The 17,120-nt window shown below is 46.9% G+C and overlaps 2 protein-coding genes across 4 annotated transcripts in view; one reads left to right on the top strand and one right to left on the bottom strand.

The window, feature by feature from the left end:
- Nucleotides 1-499: 499 nt before the first annotated feature.
- Nucleotides 500-17,120, bottom strand: part of CCDC160 (coiled-coil domain containing 160) — a 19,318-nt gene continuing 2,697 nt past the window's right edge. Inside the window, exons 1-2 of one of the 3 annotated variants that reach the window (XM_083159528.1) lie at nucleotides 13,357-13,564; nucleotides 500-3,076 (exon numbers count right to left, since the gene is read on the bottom strand). In XM_083159528.1, the coding sequence (XP_083015654.1) occupies nucleotides 2,239-3,063 (825 nt within the window). In that variant the 5' untranslated portion in view covers nucleotides 3,064-3,076; nucleotides 13,357-13,564 and the 3' untranslated portion in view covers nucleotides 500-2,238. Of the gene's footprint in view, nucleotides 3,077-7,893; nucleotides 8,183-13,356; nucleotides 13,565-17,120 lie in introns of those variants that run through there. The other 2 variants (XM_083159527.1, XM_083159529.1) reach the window with 2 other exon arrangements.
- Nucleotides 13,544-17,120, top strand: part of PHF6 (PHD finger protein 6) — a 16,911-nt gene continuing 13,334 nt past the window's right edge. Inside the window, exons 1-2 of the mRNA XM_083159526.1 lie at nucleotides 13,544-13,696; nucleotides 16,920-17,093. Of these exons, the coding sequence (XP_083015652.1) occupies nucleotides 16,956-17,093 (138 nt within the window). The 5' untranslated portion in view covers nucleotides 13,544-13,696; nucleotides 16,920-16,955. The remainder of the gene's footprint in view (nucleotides 13,697-16,919; nucleotides 17,094-17,120) is intronic.

The following is a 17,120-nucleotide window of genomic DNA, read 5'->3' as shown; positions in this document are numbered from 1 at the left end:
CGCAGTTGGGGAATGTCAGAAAGTGAAAGAGCCTGTACAGGAAAGAAGCAAGTCTGCATACAGAGCCTACCCTATTATGTAGCTGCTGTGGCTCTGCTGCATGTCTCTGTGGTACTGGGCTGGTGAAGTTTCCTAGTAGAGAGATTGGGGAGGAGAAATCTTGGAAAGTGCTGTCACTCTATGACTCCGCCCAGTTATATACACAGGCCCTTATTCTTGTTCACTCACAAAGGCAAATTCCTTCTCAAATGGACAAAACCCATGTGCACTGCAGGGGGGGCAGATGTAACCTGTGCAGAGAGTTACATTTGGTGAAGTTATTTTGTTTCTGTTCAGCGAAAATACTGACTGCTTTATTTTTACACTGCAATATAGATCTCAATTTGAAGTAAAACCCCACCCAAATCGAACTCTCTCTGCACAAGTTACATCTGCCCCACCTGCAGTGCACATGGTTTTGTCCATTTGAGAAGGAATTTGCCTTTGCGAGTGAACCAGAACAAGAGGCATAGTCACAGAGTGACAGATCTGGGCTATTATATAGGAGATTGCTTGAACCAAACAAATATTTTGACTATTACAATTCTAGAAAGGTTTATTAGTTTAGATTAGGGCATTAAGGATGGTGTAATGGTTAGCAATGCTGTCTCACAGCACTGAGGTCATGGATTCAATTTCCACCATGGCCCTAATGTATATTCTCCCTGTACTTGCCTGGGTTTCCTCGGGTACTCCAGTTTCCTCCCACATTCCAAAAATATACTGGTAGGTTATTTGGCTCCTAACAAAATTAACCCTAGAATGTCTGTGTGCGTGTACATGTGGTAGGGAATATAGATTGTAAGCTCCACTGGGGCAGGGACAGATGTGAATGTTCAACCATACTCTGTAAAGTGCTGCGGAATATGTGTGCGCTATATAAGAAACTGTTAATAAATAAATAAAAATAATAGATCAGAATACTAATTTAGGGTACACACCAGGACGACCATGATTGTGTGATGATCATGAAACTATTTCCTTTGCAATCATATGACGATGGCACGATGGATTGGAGTGCATGATCGGTACCCAACCCAATGTTGTAAAGCTCAACAGAAAATGCTGCGCTATATAAGAAACTGTTAATAAATAAATGTAGCTGACGAATCTTTAGTCCAGCAGGTAAAATCTACAATCCCACAAACGACAGCTGGGGGTGTGCATACATGTACAATTCTGTACTTTTTACATCCAATCGGTCGTACGATGCATCGATATCGGGGGAATTGAGCCGAAATCATTCTGGTGTGTACCCAGCATAAGACAGCATTACAGCATAGATATCTTGCAGTTTGCCAATTGACCTATAGATGGAGACAGACAATATAAAAAATAAGTACTGACTTATATGGTCAGGACAGTATTTATAGGTGCACAATTCTGGATGGTTATCATTATTATTATCATCCCCACAAGAATGGGCAAACGCAGGATTTTTCTTGGGGGTGGGCGGGGTCTGTACATTTACTGTGTGTACATCATAGATTACACATCATATATTACACCCATACAAACAGGACACATACTGTACAAACACACTGCAGACACAGAGACAGACATCAATAGCATACAAAACATAACGCATATGCATCCAAATACACACATATAGCATACAGTACATATACACAAACAGACACACACATAGCATATATACACACACATAGCATACATACAAAAAGCATGTACACACATGGCATGCATAGACACAGCACACACACACACACACACACACACACACATAGTATACACACACAGCATGTACACAGACACACACAGCATGTACACACACACCTTCCCTTCCCTGACATCACTGGTGCGCCCGCTCACTCGGGCAATGCACCCCTGGTGCTGGAGATGCCACTGAAGAGGATCCTGAAGGCCGTCGTGGATGCCAAGGAACACCGTGGACATCGGGGGACCAGGTAAGTATGAAAAAAATGTATTCCAAAATAAATAAAAAAATACCTTATCAAAAATGCTTGTGGTCCCGAGCATTTCAGATAAGGGATACTCAACCTGTACTAGTACCCTGATGGAGAAATCAATGAATTCCAAGGGAGGCTAAGTTTTCGAATAAAGGAAAGTGTCAAACTGCTTAAAGTCTGCTTGAGTGCAACAATGCGGACAGAACAGGACTTGTGTTGACTGTTAATATATATAAAACACAATTTCTACGCATCTCTATGCTCATTTCTATTATTGTCTCTTTTCTTTTATAGTCTCTATTTCTCGGAGCAACTTATGTATTTTTACTTCGTACTGCAGTTTCACTTTTTCTATGGCAAAGTCATTTCTAAGCTCCAGTTGCAGTTTCAAAGTCTTTAACTCCTGTTCCAAATCTTGTTTCTGGAGCTGTAAATACTGGATTTCCTCTTTGGATCTACTTAAACTCTTTGTAAATCTGCTTAACATCACACATTTTCCTTGAAGATCTTTCTTTAGAACCCGCAGGTCTGAATCCTTTTTCTCTCCTTCTTTCTGCATCTGCTTCAGCAAAACACTTTTGCATTCATTCGCTCTTTTTGATGCTGCCAGAGTTGCTCTCAGGGCCTCTAACTCCCGTTCTGTCTCTTTTTGTTTGGCTTTCAATTCAGCAATCTCAAGCTTGCAAACACTCAACTGAAGTTTCAAGTGGTTTCCTTCGGAAAGATTTCTATTCATTTCATGTCTCAATAGACTCAGTTCATCTTCATTCCAAATGCAATCATTATTGCCATCAACAGCCGTACCTGAATCAGTGGTTAATTTGGGACAGGACTTGCAAGGGGCATTCTGGGTTGTGTCTGGCTGCTCATAATCTCGTATGATCATCTTGGACAAGATCGCTTTTCTTTTCTGATTTTCCTCTTTCTGAACTGTACAAACTGCAGCCTGGTAAATCCCTTCCACCCGCTCTGCTTTCTCCCTGGCCACCTTTTCTGATGTCAGCAGATCTGGCTCAAAAGACTCATGGAGGAAATCATGTGCACTGAAGCGTGGCGAAAATAACTCTTCGACCCAGTGTTTTTTCCTCATTTCCATTATTAAACGATACCTAAGGATCAAAACAAGAACATTGAATGATATACATATAATTGGCACATTATTATTCTGATGCAGCCAAATTGGATACAAATTTGTAAGAAAACAAACTGTCTATCTGTGTCCATTGGTTGTCAGATGCAAAGTGGCCGCAGTAGCCTGATTTACCACCTTATATAAATGCGAGTTACCATAGATCTAATGTGACAATCTGCCCGGCTTCAGGTGGGAGCCACTCTGCCTACTGTACTCCTTATACAGTTGCAACCAGCATGTAAGGTGCAAGAGATTCATCTGAAAGCAGCTTCCCTATAAAAGATCACCATTCATGAAGGCAGGCCTACATATAGTGGAGATTCTGGCAATCACAATACTGATGCTGGCCACCCGACTACCTCCTGGAGACCGGTGCCAGAATTTTGACAACAAGGAGGATGCCTGAACCGGAATCCTGACTGCCAAGATGGAGGGTGAGTTAGAGTTAGGCTGGGGATGGCAGTTTTTTTTTAGGTTTAGGCACTAGGGGGGACTTAGGGCTAAGCTGTAGGGGGGAGGGGGTTTAGGGTTAGGCCTGCAGACAGGGAGGTTAGTTTTAGGGGAGGGGATACAGGGGTTAGGTTTAGGCACCTTTGGGGAGGGGGCATAGGGTTGGGGGTCAGCAGAGGGAAGGTAATTTTACTTACCTGACCGCTGTCTGGATTCCCACTATCAGCATGCCTAGGTCTGTATTGTGAACACGGTCATTCACACGGCTGCTCATCTATATGTATCCATAACATAGATACTTAGGTGTTTTACTCCAGTGGGGAGTAGCCACCTATGAAGTATATTAGATCAGGGGTAGCCAACTCCAGTCCTCGAGAGCTACCAACAGTTAACGTTTTCCAGGTCTCCTCACAGAATCACAAGTGAAATAATTGGATCCACCTGTGGATCTTTTAAAATGTGTCAGTCAGTATTGAGTGCACCTGTGTATTTGTGAGGTGAGCTAGAAACCGTGAACTGTTGGTAGCCTTCGAGGACTGGAGTTGGCTACCCCTGTATTAGCTAGTATATGTGTGAGAACATGTGACACTTTATTATATTTCATTAAAACACTTTTAAAATTAAATAGTACAGCGGGTTGGGTATGAAATCCGGCAGTTGGGATCCCAGTTAAAATGCTGACAGCAGTATCCTGACATCAGGATCCCAATGGATCACAGTAATTATTTTAATCCTATCCTTAATTCTCCCCCCCACCTTGATTACGATGTAGCCATGGCAAAACGAGAGAGCCCACCCCTTTATAGCCTGCATGCCTTCCAGGGACCGGACCACCCTCTAAAACTTTCTCCTCCCATTGTGATTCCATCTACAGTCCCTCCACGGGAATCCCACAGCTCACCAGAAAGGCTGTTCACACAAAACTGGGAATGCTATCTCACAGTGAACCCAAGCAAGCCATCGGGACCCCCACATTTGGAGGAATCAAATCCCCCACATTTGCCAGCTGAAGACCTACACTTAGTCTTTGGGGACCCCTTTCACACACGAGGCACTATAGGAACGGACCTGGACCTTAAGTGGACTTACCCATATACGGTACCATATGGAATGTTTCAAATTATTGGCTCTCCTCAGTTAGTAGTGAATTTATTTTAACTTTCATCTTCATTATGTTGTTTTATTAATTATATTTTTACATTGTACACTATGATTGGCACCTTCATTTTATGAATACCACCATTTTAAGTATTTCCAATTAGTGCAGTTTACACCCCCTTGTCCCCTCCAACAGCCTAATCCTAAACGTCCTCATCCACAGCCTAACCCTCCCCTCCCGCAGCCTAAGCGGTTGTGACTGTTAAAGGGGTGAGTGACGTCGGGCAGTGCAGCTTAGCATGACCTGTAAAGTTACGCATAGGCGCAAAGTCTGTCCGAGCCTGGGCAGTGCCTGGGACAAGTGGTCAGTGCTGCCAGGATGAAAACCAATCTGTGCTTCCACACTGTAATCCTGTAAATCATTAAAATCTCAGAATTGGGATGGGCCAGATATTCCAGGATCCAGATCCTGGGATTGGCCTTCCTAGGTGCAAATATCTTTGGAATACTCTACTACTTTGCATGCAAATATTGCCTAATGCTAAGGTTATCCCTGCCACTGTCATCTTTCCATCATTATAACTTTTGTGGGTTAGTGTCGCGCTCTGTTTTAGGAACAGTCTGATAAGTCTCAGTGAATATACATATATATGGGTGCATATGGCTGTATACAGTAGAAATTGGTAATAGACTCAGTATGTTTGCAATTGTAATTTACTTTAAACAAGGATTCAATTAAAATGTACACAATTGGCCACAAAAAAGTGTCAATTGGTCATAAGCATAAGTTGGATAGTCTGTATGCTCAGTCCTAACTGTGCGCATCAAAGGTTGGTGATTCCTCCCTAGGATTGCGTAAACTTTAGGAACAGTCTGATAAACCTCTGGTGAGAGCAGTTGGATAATAGTCTCTTAGGGTTATCTGAGTGAGGCGTCCAGCTGTGGATTCTTCGGGTACCCCTTTAACCCTTCTTCGGGTACCCCTTTAACAGCCTGATGTCACTCCTAGGTTTTCGGAGGAGTGTGCGGTAGGTGCAGTTTAGGGGGACCGGTGTCACTTCTGCTTGGTGCCGTGTTGCTGCGGCGTCGCACAGGTGTGGGGGGACACTGTATACGTCTGCCGCTGCCCTCTGCGGCTGAAGCAGGGACTTGTTTCAGTGGACCAGCGTCACGGCTGACCTTGTAGCCGTAGGTGCCGTCTCACTTAATTTTGCCGGGATCCCTCCTGCCTCACTGCTCGCTCGCAGCCTCCTACTTACCCTGTCCGGGCACTTGGTTCCGCTTCTGTGCGGCTGCCTGTGATCGTCTCAGATGCCGCCTTGCAGGTGTGGGTGGTATGCTCCTTCCGAATCATTGAGCGTGAACAATAGACAAGCTGACAGATACCCTGACTGACTAATGAAAACGGAGTAGAAAAACCACGTGGACATAGAGGGAGATTTAAACCCAGAGAACTCCAGCAATAGACACCTCCTTGAAGAAGGCTGTAAAGCTGAAACGCGTTGGTGACACTTTGTGCACACACAGGATTCGGAAGGAGCATACCACCCACACCTGCACGGCGGCAGCTGAGACGATCACAGGCAGCCGCAGGGAAGCGGAACCAAGCGCCCGGACAGGGTAAGTAGGAGGCTGTTAAAGGGGTACCCGAAGAATCCACTAGCTTATATGACAGCGGGACGCCGCACTCAGATAACCCTAAGAGACTATTATCCAAGTGCTCTCACCAGAGACTTATCAGACTGTTCCTAAAGTTTATGCAAAAATTATATACGTTCAAAAATATTGGATCCCAGTCAGATCCATAAGTGTTCGCAGCTAGTCTTAACATCAATCTCAGTGCGCAGATACACCAAGAAATTCTCTAATCTTTCCATCATTATCCAAGCATGCAGTAAAAGAGGGTGCTGGTGTAACACATACCTCCCACCTGTCCTGCTTTCCGCGGGAACGTCCATTTTTGGGGACGTTCCAGCAACCCGCCCGGGGCCAGCAGTATCCCGGGGCAGTTGGGTGTCCCCCGTCACCTGCTGAGCAGCGGTTACTAGACGCTGTACGCATGTGCACAGTATGTATTTCCACAGGCAGAGGGGCTGGGGGCATGGCCAGAAGTTAGAAGGTATTGTAACAGCAAGTGTAACCTTTATTCTTGCACCCAAACAAGAGGCATTTATTTAGAATGTAAGCTCTCATGAGCAGGCCCCTTTCTCATGTGCTTTTCTTAGAAAATATATATCTCTGCCACCCTGATAATTGCTTCAGTGTCCTGTCCCCTGATGCAAAAATTCTTATTTACCATGTACTTGTCCTAAAGTGTCTTGTATTGTACTTAGTTATTTCCTCGTTTATGTATTGTTAGGCGCTGCGGAGCCCTTTTGGCGCCATATAAATAAACAATAATAAGAAGAAGACGGTGCACTATGAAGAAAAACAAGCAGTATATCTAATAGGAGTTAATAATAAAATGCATTGTGCCTATCAGACTGCAAAAAAAGAAACTGGCACAGATTTGAGAATTTTACCCAAAAAAATGCAATTTACCAAAATCAATGAAAAAAAAAAGTGACGTTCAAAACAGATATAATGGTTACAAATCGGAACGGCTCCCTGCAGAGTACTCTGCCACTGTAGAGCTTGTAGTGCATATCCCAGTCTGTCCCCATTCCCCCTGACTGGGGTGTCTGATACAAATGTCACTGCGGTGAATGCGGAAGGAGAGATTACCTCACACTTGCCTACCTGACCCTCTCCATGAGGGAGAAAATGCTCTGTTCCTGGACTTCCCTGGTAATGTATGATTGCCATCACCTGTGGTGAAACACCTTTCTCATCCATTACCTAGCTCACCACAGGTGCTGGCAATCATAGATTACCAGGGAGGTCCAGGTACAGATAATTTTCTCCATGAAGGAGAGGTTCAGGTAGGCAAGTATGGATTACAGCCTCCCGATGTGGTACCTATGGGGATTGGGTAAAAGCCGGAGCAGTCCAGACTCCCTGCGGGTCTTGTAGAGCTAAGGAGCTCGCTCTGCGTATACGAGGACAGGCACAGAGAATGCCACAGCAACACAGGGTTCTGCAGCAAGCCGTTCCGCAATGTTCCAGATTTTACCCAATCCCCCAAAAAGATACCTACTCTATTTTTCCTATGTTGTTAGTAGAACACAAGCAGACTACACCCTGCGATAAACATACACATTTTAACCTGTTAAGTCCACACAGTCAGGAGCAGCAACACACTCTTACCTTGACTTCTCTCACTGTACTGTGCTTAGTAGTAATACCACAGCAAGGGGAAAGGAATCAGAGCTCAGGCAGCAATCATCAATGGTTTTCAAACAGTGATAGTTTTAGCATTTGATGCTGTTACAACGATGTTTGTCACCATCGATTAGGAATTATTCAATGATGAGCCGATGGTTGACTGTTTCTTTACTTCCTGAGAGCTGCACAGGCCCTGGTTCCTTCCTGGCTGTTGTGTCAGCATCAGGGGAACTTTTCATTCATTCTGTCTCTGTGAATCTATCTGCCTTAAACGTGACTGTGTTCACCCCTCCCCTCTGTAGGCTGCTGCTAGGCAACCAGGCACATAGCTAGCCCTGATTGGCTCACTGAGACAGTGATAACCAATGAGACCAAAGACCACTCCTTTCCCCTGCACAGCTGTGGGCAAGGATTGGACTCAAACAAGTCACTCAGTGGCTTCTAAACATATATACAACAATGAATGAGCACAGTCCCACACAATGAGGGAGGTTGCCAAGGACACCAAAGCACCTGTCCCTAACCTGCAGCAGCAACACTCACTGCTGCAATGCTGCCAGTACCACAGATGGTCCTACATAGGTCCTCTTTAACGACGGCATACTGTGGCTGGCTACAACATGGCTGTCGCTCCATTCCCCGCCGGCATTGGTAATGTGTATGCACTTTCCGATGCCGCATCCTGCTGCCGCCAATATCGGCGTTGGCAGGCATCAGCAAGTGAATGGGGCTTTAGTATCATTGTAAGCATATAAGATGGTGTTTAATTCAGACCATTAAATATTTTGCTGTTTGATTTGATATAGATTGGGAGTACTGGTCTCCTTTATCACTGATGGCTAGGGTTGCCACCTCATGCATCATCGATTCCTGGAGATCCCCCCTCCCCCCCATAACAAGCGAGTGGGCGAAACATAATTCAGTAAGAGGGCGGAGCTACGATTGGAGTGCGACCCACGATCAGACCAAAAAATGCCCATTACACATAATGCCACACACCATATTGCACATTAAACATAATGCCACCCATGGGGACCTTGCTGACATTATCTATACAGTGGAGGGTTTAGGGTTGATGCCACCATGTGAGAGCCCTGTGGGAGGGGACAGACATTGCCACATGGTGAGAATGGGGATGGAACAATGCCTCTGGGTGTGAAAGGGTGTTTCAGTGTGTGTGTTGAAGATGCAGATGGGTGGGGGTATAGGGGTCATTAGGTCGACATGGTTAAGGTCGACAGGGTCATTAGGTCAACATGGGTAAAGTCGACTTTGAAAAAGTCGACATGTGTTTTTTTTAATCGGAATGTCAACACAATCAACATAAACACTAAAACGTAGCACCGTGTCCCCTCGCTTGGTTTGCTGCGCTCGCTATGCTTGGCACACTATTTTATACTCCCACCATGCCATAGTGGATGGTAGGGCATGAAATACCGCCTGTCGGCACATGTGTTGACATGGAGATGGAACTTAGCACTGCATCCCCTCGCATGGCTTGCTACGCTCGCCATGCTTTGGGCACGGTGCCTTGCTACGCTCGGCACACTATTTTATTCTCACGCCACGCCCTAGTGGATGGTAGGGCATGAAATACCGCCTGTCGGCACATTTTTACTCAAAAAATCCCATGTCGACATAATGACCCTGTCGACCTTCCTGCATGTCTACCTTAAGTCATGTCGACCTAATTGCATGTCGATCATAAAGGTGTCAACCATCATGCTGGTGACACAATGACCGGATCCGATACGTAATCCCGGCGGTCGGGATCCCGGCGGTCGGAATCCCGACCGCCGAAATCCCGACATGGGGGGGACGTGGATCGCCCCCCCTTGCGGGCTCGCTGCGCTCGCCACGCAGCGGGCCCAGTGCCTCGCTACGCTCGGCACGCTATTTTATTCTCCCTCTATGGGTGTCGTGGACACCCACGGAGGGAGAAAGTTTCGGGATTTCGGCGGTCGGGATTCCAGTGTCGGGATTCTGAACGCCGGGATCCCGACCGCCGGCAAAATGACCGCATGCCCAATAACCGTATCCCCTGCAATCGCCCACGTACCTTCTGCTGAGTCACATCATTGTAGCCCCATCCCTTACTTTAGAAACAATTTTTTTACCCTAAGATAAAAGAGTGGGCGTCTACAGAGTGGGGTTCTGGGCCAGCTGCTCACACAAAGGGAAGGTCAGTTCCCAACCAAATGGTAAAATAGGGAAAAAAAATAAAGTGGTGCGCTACTACAATGATGATAGATTAATTGGGTATGACATTAGTGTAAAAGATTTATTATGAAAAATATAAATGATAAAAATAATGAACATTATTAATTTAGTAAAATTATATTGAGGCAACATATAAAATTCAATCGATATGACTCTATTGGTTGCTGAACAATTTAGGACGATGGGAAGAAAAAATTAAAATATAAAAATGAAAAAGGTAAAAATAAGTGTAAGGTATACTTATTCCAGTCCTTCGTGTTCCTATAATGCTCCCTTGATGGTTAGTATCCCAAAAAAAAGTTGTCAGCAGATGAGGAAACACGTCAAAACACACTCCTATTGGAGTATTGATGCAGAGCAGGGAAGAAGGTTGGGAGTAGTGATGCAGAGCAGGAAAGGAGGGTAGGAGGAAGTAGTAATGTGGAGCAGGGAGGGTGGATGCGAGTACTGATGCAGGGCAGGGAAGGATCGTGGTAGGAAGTAGTGATGCGGAGCAGGGACGAAGGGTGAGAGGAAGCAGTGATGTGGAGCAGGGTGGGAGGAAGTAGTGATGTGGAACAGGGAGGGAGAATGGGAGGAAGTAGTGATGCTGAGTAGGGAGGGAGTAGTGGAGCAGAGTAGAGTAGAGAGTAGTGGTGGGGGAGTGACAGACTGGCTATTCAGGCAGCAGCACTGATGCACAGCTACATTGCCAGGCCCTAGGGCTCCCACTATAACTACTGGACACAGACACCCCATGCCCACATCAGTGGGAACAAGTAACCGCTTACATAAGAAGCAGCCAGTGCCACTACTCTACTCTGTGGTCACAAAACAAAGGTTCACAGCACTCCCCTCTCCATGGACAGCGCCATGACACTTCCTGGTTCTGCTCCAGCAAGTCAGGTGATAGATTCCAGGCAGAGTTGCATTCCAGCCAATCAGCACTGAGCAGGAGGTATAAAGCCCAGCTAAGGGAACAGAACCCTGTAAGTGCTTTGTTGTCTGTCTGCATGTAAGGAGCGCCTGCCTTGCTTAGCTCCTTAAAGACACAGTGCAACTACCACTTCCTGACTATAACTAGCACTTCCTGACTCTGAACCATCTGGCTATTCTGCATTGCTGGAATCCCCAGCTTCAATCTACCTGGCTCTCCTGAATTGCTGGATCCCCAGCCTCAACCTACCTGGCTCTCCGGCATTGCTGGAATCCCCAGGCTCAACCTACCCGGCTCTCCTGCATTGCTGGAATCCCCAGGCTCAAGCTACCCGGCTCTCCTGCATTGCTGGAATCCCCAGGCTCAAGCTACCAGGCTCTCCTGCATTGCTGGAATCCCCAGGCTCAAGCTACCCGGCTCTCCCGCATTGCTGGAATCCCCAGCTCAGGCTATCCTGCCCTGCTGGTGCCCCCAGCCTGAAGCCACTCAGCTATCCTGTCCTGCTGATGTCCCCAGCCTGAAACCACTCAGCTATCCTGACCGGGTGCCGGACGGGATCCCGACAGGCATTCACCCGACGTCGGGATCCCGACTGTCAAAACACCGACAGCCGGGTTCCCGATGGCCGTCTGCTATTTTCCCTCCTGGGGATCCACGACCCCCGTAGAGGGAGAATAGAATAGGTGGCGAGCACAGCGAGCCTGCAAGGGGCTTTGTTGCACTCGCCATGCTGTCTGGATCCCGACGTCGGGATAATGACTGTCGGACCCCTATACCACACCCATCCTGACCTCACTAGCGTACTAGGTACTCACTAGCGAGAGCTCTGCCAGAAGTTCAACGCCATGAGCGCAGCACCAGGAAGCAGCAGCCAGAGCAGCAGAACCCTGAGGTAGTCCCCTTTCTGTGTTACACCAGAGGGAGAGTCCGGCTCTACACCAACAGCTGCTACCAAGTCGGCACAGGAAGAGAGCCGGCGTGCACCCTGCAAAGGCACTCCACCAGCTGCAGCTACTGAGCGGAGTGCAGGGCTTCCTTTAGGGCTGCCATAACGTCTTTGCATTGGCTGCCGCACTGAGCATAGGGTCAGTCAGGCCCTGGACCTGCTTTGGCATTGCCCCGTAAAAGGACTGTTTCTTTTTGAGGCTAAAGAGTGTGACAGGGTGCAGGGGATGAGGGCCACGCACCAACGGTAATTACGCCACTGGCTACAGTCCCCTTCCTGACGAGCAGCGGGCACAATCCATATCACTTAAATATGATAGTCATGCTTACTGCCCAGGAACTTGGGGCCCCCATAACATCAGAGGCACGGTACAGGTGTGCCCTTTGACCCCCATCATCGGGCCTGCCCTCAACTGTGCATCTGCGGGACACTGTGACCCACAGAAGGGACAGTGGAAGTCTCCAATTAGCGGGACTGACCCACTATAATCAGGACAGCATACCTCCCATCTTTCTTATTCCCCAAATCGGGACCTGCCGTGCCGAAGGTGTGACCAGCCACAAAAGTGAACGGAACTATTATGTGGGTGGGCGTGGCTTCCTAGCCTCCAGTGGCCTCCTAGCCCCCGGCTCCCTCCCTGCATTGAAGAGATTCCGTAGTGAATGCCATCTCTTAAGTGATGCAATGATCCCACCCAGGACATTGCCAGCCACAGGAGGGCTGTTGGGAGGTATGGTGAGTGGCACAGCAGCATGTTAGGGACAGGTGCTTTGCTATGTACTTTCTCATCTTTGCGGCGATAGCTTACGCCAGTTATGTTAGCCACTTTCAGAATAGCACCATTGTTCCCTCGTAGCCTTGCTTGGCTCGCCACGCTTCGGGCTCGGTGTCTCGCTTCACTCGCCACAACTTTACTAAAGGTAATAGTTGGTGGCATGGACACAGGAGAGCATGGTGCGGGTTATGCTATGTAAGTTCCATAGCATAAACCAGGGCTGGGCAACACCGGCGCTCCAGATGTTTATGAACTACACATCCCAGCATGCCTTGCATCAGTTTCAGCATGGCCACATAGCAAAACTAATGCAAAGCATCCTGGGATGTGTAGTTCACTAACATCTGGAAGGCCGGTGTTGCCCAGCCCTGGCATAAACTGTGGCCGCAAAGATGAAGAAGTACCCTTTGCTGTCCTCTGTCATCTCCCCTATTATTGTGTATGTGTTCTTTCAATGTTGTGCAAATGTTAGTTAGTGAGCACCCTGCGACTGTAATCGGGATGAGAATACACTGCCTGCCCACAGTGCCCAGCAAAGTTAAGCACACATCATCAGTGAGCGGCACCGATTGCCCGTCACTCACTCACCTTTACCAGCCACACACTGTGCGCGGCGGGTATGCGCATGCGCATTTAATGGGAATAGTTTTCCATCGATTTCTTTTGATGTGAAGGCTAGTTACCATCACATCGTAAGTTTCGATGGTGGAAGCTCTGCCATCATTTCATAGCGGCTTACGATGTTGATGCCTGTGTAACCCTGGAGCAGCAGCACAGCGTACGCGCTGGGGGTGGGCGGCTGTTCCCGCCGTTACGTGACGTCAGCACGTCGTGCGTCCTCGAATGAAAGGAAACAAACCCCGGAGATTACTGAGCTGTCTGTGGCGGACGGGTGACAGCAGTGCCGGGTGGGGAGTTGGGTCATCGGGTAAGTGATGGGAGACAGAGCGGGCGGAACGACGTCTGACGGCCTCCGGCCCCGCCTTACAGCAAGGTCGCGCAGCTCCCTGTCGGGGCCCATTGTAACATAGAGGTGCTGGGGGCCCGGTGCTAGGAGGCCGCCAGCCGGGTGACGCATGAGCCGGTGTATGAGCAGCAGAGCTGGGGATGGGCTTTGTGCTCGCGGTGCTGTCTGAATACTGGGTGCTCGGTGCAGAGTAATGCGGGTATGGCTGTGCACTCACTGCTATGGTGACTGTATGTGTGTCCCATGTGTAGTAAAGTACATGCTAGTTAGGGTGCAGGTCATTATACCTCTGGTGTATTATATCGCCTAGGGTCACATTTAACAATTATTTATTTACAGTTTCTTATATAGCGCAGCAGATTCCGTTGCGCTTTACAATAGTAGACAGTGATAAAACAAACTGGGTAACAACAGACAGACTTGGAGGTAGGAGGGCCCTGCTGCAAGCTTACAATCTATAGGGATATAGGGGGGAAACATAAGGACCGGCATCAGTAATAGCATAGCAGTTACAAGTCCAGAATGGAAGCTATATAATACAGAAGTGCCTCGGAGGGTTATGCATGTAGAACTTAAATATGATAGGCTTGCCTGAAGAGGTGAGTTTTCAGGGAACGCTTGAAAGTTTGGAGACTGGTGGAGAGTCTTAATGTGCGTGGAAGGGCATTCCATAGGATGGGAGCAGCCCGATAAAAGTCCTGTAATAATGAATGGGAGCTAATGATCCGTGCAGAAGAGAGACGCAGATCTTGTGTAGAGCGTAGTGGTCGAGATGGGAGATATTTTGTGATAAGTGCAGAGATATATGCTGGTGCAGTATGGTTAATAGCTTTATAAGCAAGTAGAAGTGTTTTATATTTAATACGGTAATATACAGGCAACCAATGGAGGGACTGGCAGAGCGGATCAGCAGACGATGAGCGTCTTGCAAGGAAGATCAGCCTAGCAGCAGCATTTAAAATTGATTGCAGTGGTGAGAGTCTGTTCTTGGGAAGACCAGTTAGGAGACTATTGCAATAATCAATGCGGTATATGAGTGCATGGATAAGAGACTTGGTAGTGTCTTGTGTGAGATAGGGTCGTATTTTGGATATGTTTTTTAGATGCATGTAACATGATTTGGAGACAGATTGAATGTGGGGAAGAAAGGACAGTTCAGAGTCGAGGATGACCCCTAAGCAACGAGCTTGTGGGGTAGGGTAGATTATCGAGTTGTCAACAGCGATGGAGATGTCAGGATGGTAACTGTTCTTAGTTGGCGGGAATATAAGTAATTCCGTTTTGGAAATATTGAGTTTGAGTTGGCGACAAGACATCCAAGATGAGATGGCAGAGAGACAATCAGAAACTCGACCCAAAACCACTGGTGACAACTCTGGGGTTGATAGATAGATTTGAGTATCATCAGCATACAAGTGATACTGATATTCTTGTCACCCCTTGTACCGGTATGTTAAATAGCCCTCTAGTCAATCAGCATTAACTCGTTAGTTTTAGAAATGCCGGAAGCTGATTGGTTGGAGCAATATTTAACATTTGAACATTCATTATGATAACCAGATTTATCACTTGTTAAATCTGTTCTGTGAAGTGATTCTTGGACCATCTCCTGTCCAATTAGTTTCTTGCATTTACATGTACTAATGCTGAGTACACGCCAGGATGGCAAGGGTCCGATCCCATCAATCTAGATCCAATTCCCACCGATTGGATGTAGATTGTGTGGTGATTGGGTCCTTTTCTGTCCTGATCGGATGCGCGGGTCGGTCGTTATTCAGATCCTACCTGCAGCAGGTAGGATCTGGAAACGACCATACACCCGGGTCGCCATTGGATCGGAACCCGTTCACGGTGCACATCGTGAGCGGGTCGTGTGCTCCGCATGATCATGAGCGGGTCTGACGAGACACTGATGACCCGCTCACGATGTGCATCGTGGGCGGGTCGTCCTGGTGTGTACCCCGCATAACAGATATGAATGACAGTCAGATGGGATGCTGGTCCGAATACAGATGCTGGCATACTGATTGAGGGGGGGGGGGGAACGTCTGACAGGGGTCTGGTAAGTATACTTGCATACCTGCTAGTACAAAACTCTTATCCTTCGAACCGTGCAGCCTAAACCTAACCCCAACTTTGAAGCGCCTTACCCCACCCCGAACCAATGCGTCTGAACAAGAATTGGGAACAAATGGCTGGTTATCATTTGCTCCCATACATTACCAGGTTTTTCTTTTTCCCACCTGGCTAATGGGACAGATGTATCTTTAGGTGTGTACCCAGCTTTGGGGGGTTTGGAAGAGAGGCGTAGGAGGGGAGGGTTACAATGCTTTCCACCCAGGTGGTGAATTTGTGCATAAGGATGCTGCTGTTGGCCTTCTGGCATCTCAAGCATTGCCTTGTCAATATCATCCTACTTCAAATACATTTCCATGTAAAAACTATAGTTTAGTTCACTATTATATTTTTTTAAAGCACTTTTTGGTTAATGTTGAATGGATAGCATATTTGTGTCTCTTTGGTTTACCAGTTTCTAATAGAGCCTACACATGTAGCGATGTGTGTACATGAGCAATGCTAGATCGCACAGCGATGTGCCGCTGATTGATCTGTTAGGACCAGTGTTCTTCGCTGACTCCCAGTGACTATAGATTTATCCAGTGTACTGGATATGAATCGCTGGGTGATGGCGACGGGCAGGGCCATAAATCGTTATGGGCCCTACACACACACACAGCGATGTAGTTAAATTAAGTAACATTGCTCAGAAAATGCCTGGGAATCGCTATGTTTGTAGGCCCCTTAACACTTTAATTTGTTTAGTGCCATGAGTCCTATGTGAGAGCACTATATAAATCAAACTGAGTGTATTTGCAGAATTTAGAGGCTGAAGTGTATGCGAGGTGTTTAACCCTTTAAGTGCCAAGTGAATTAGAATAGGTGTGACAATTGCCAAGCAAACCTTTTTAGTCTTTGTAATGTTTACCTTTTATATATGGAATATAATCTTTTACACATATTATTTGAAATTATGTAACAAATGTGAGCGATGCTGGCATTTTTAGCAGATATTTTTGCACATCTCTCATTGGTGTTGGCATGCAAAGGGTTACACTTGTAAAAAAAAAACATGTTTGTAAATATATGGTCGGACATATTGATTATTTGATATGATTTATTACAGCATTTATCAAACTTGTTTTCGAGTTGGCATACAAACATGTCGGGCTCTACCAGGCAGAAAAAAGGATCTTTGCAGCAACGAAAATGTGGTTTCTGTAGGTCAAACAGAGACAAGGAATGCGGGCCATTGCTGTTGTCCAGTAACGAGAAGGTGGCAGCGCATCGTAGATGTCTGGTAGGTACGAAACGCGCTTAAAAAGGT

Source organism: Crinia signifera, chromosome 9 (assembly GCF_055691185.1).
Source record: "Crinia signifera chromosome 9, ASM5569118v1, whole genome shotgun sequence".
NCBI lineage: Eukaryota > Metazoa > Chordata > Amphibia > Anura > Myobatrachidae > Crinia > Crinia signifera.
This window is presented reverse-complemented; position numbering and strand designations above follow the sequence as displayed.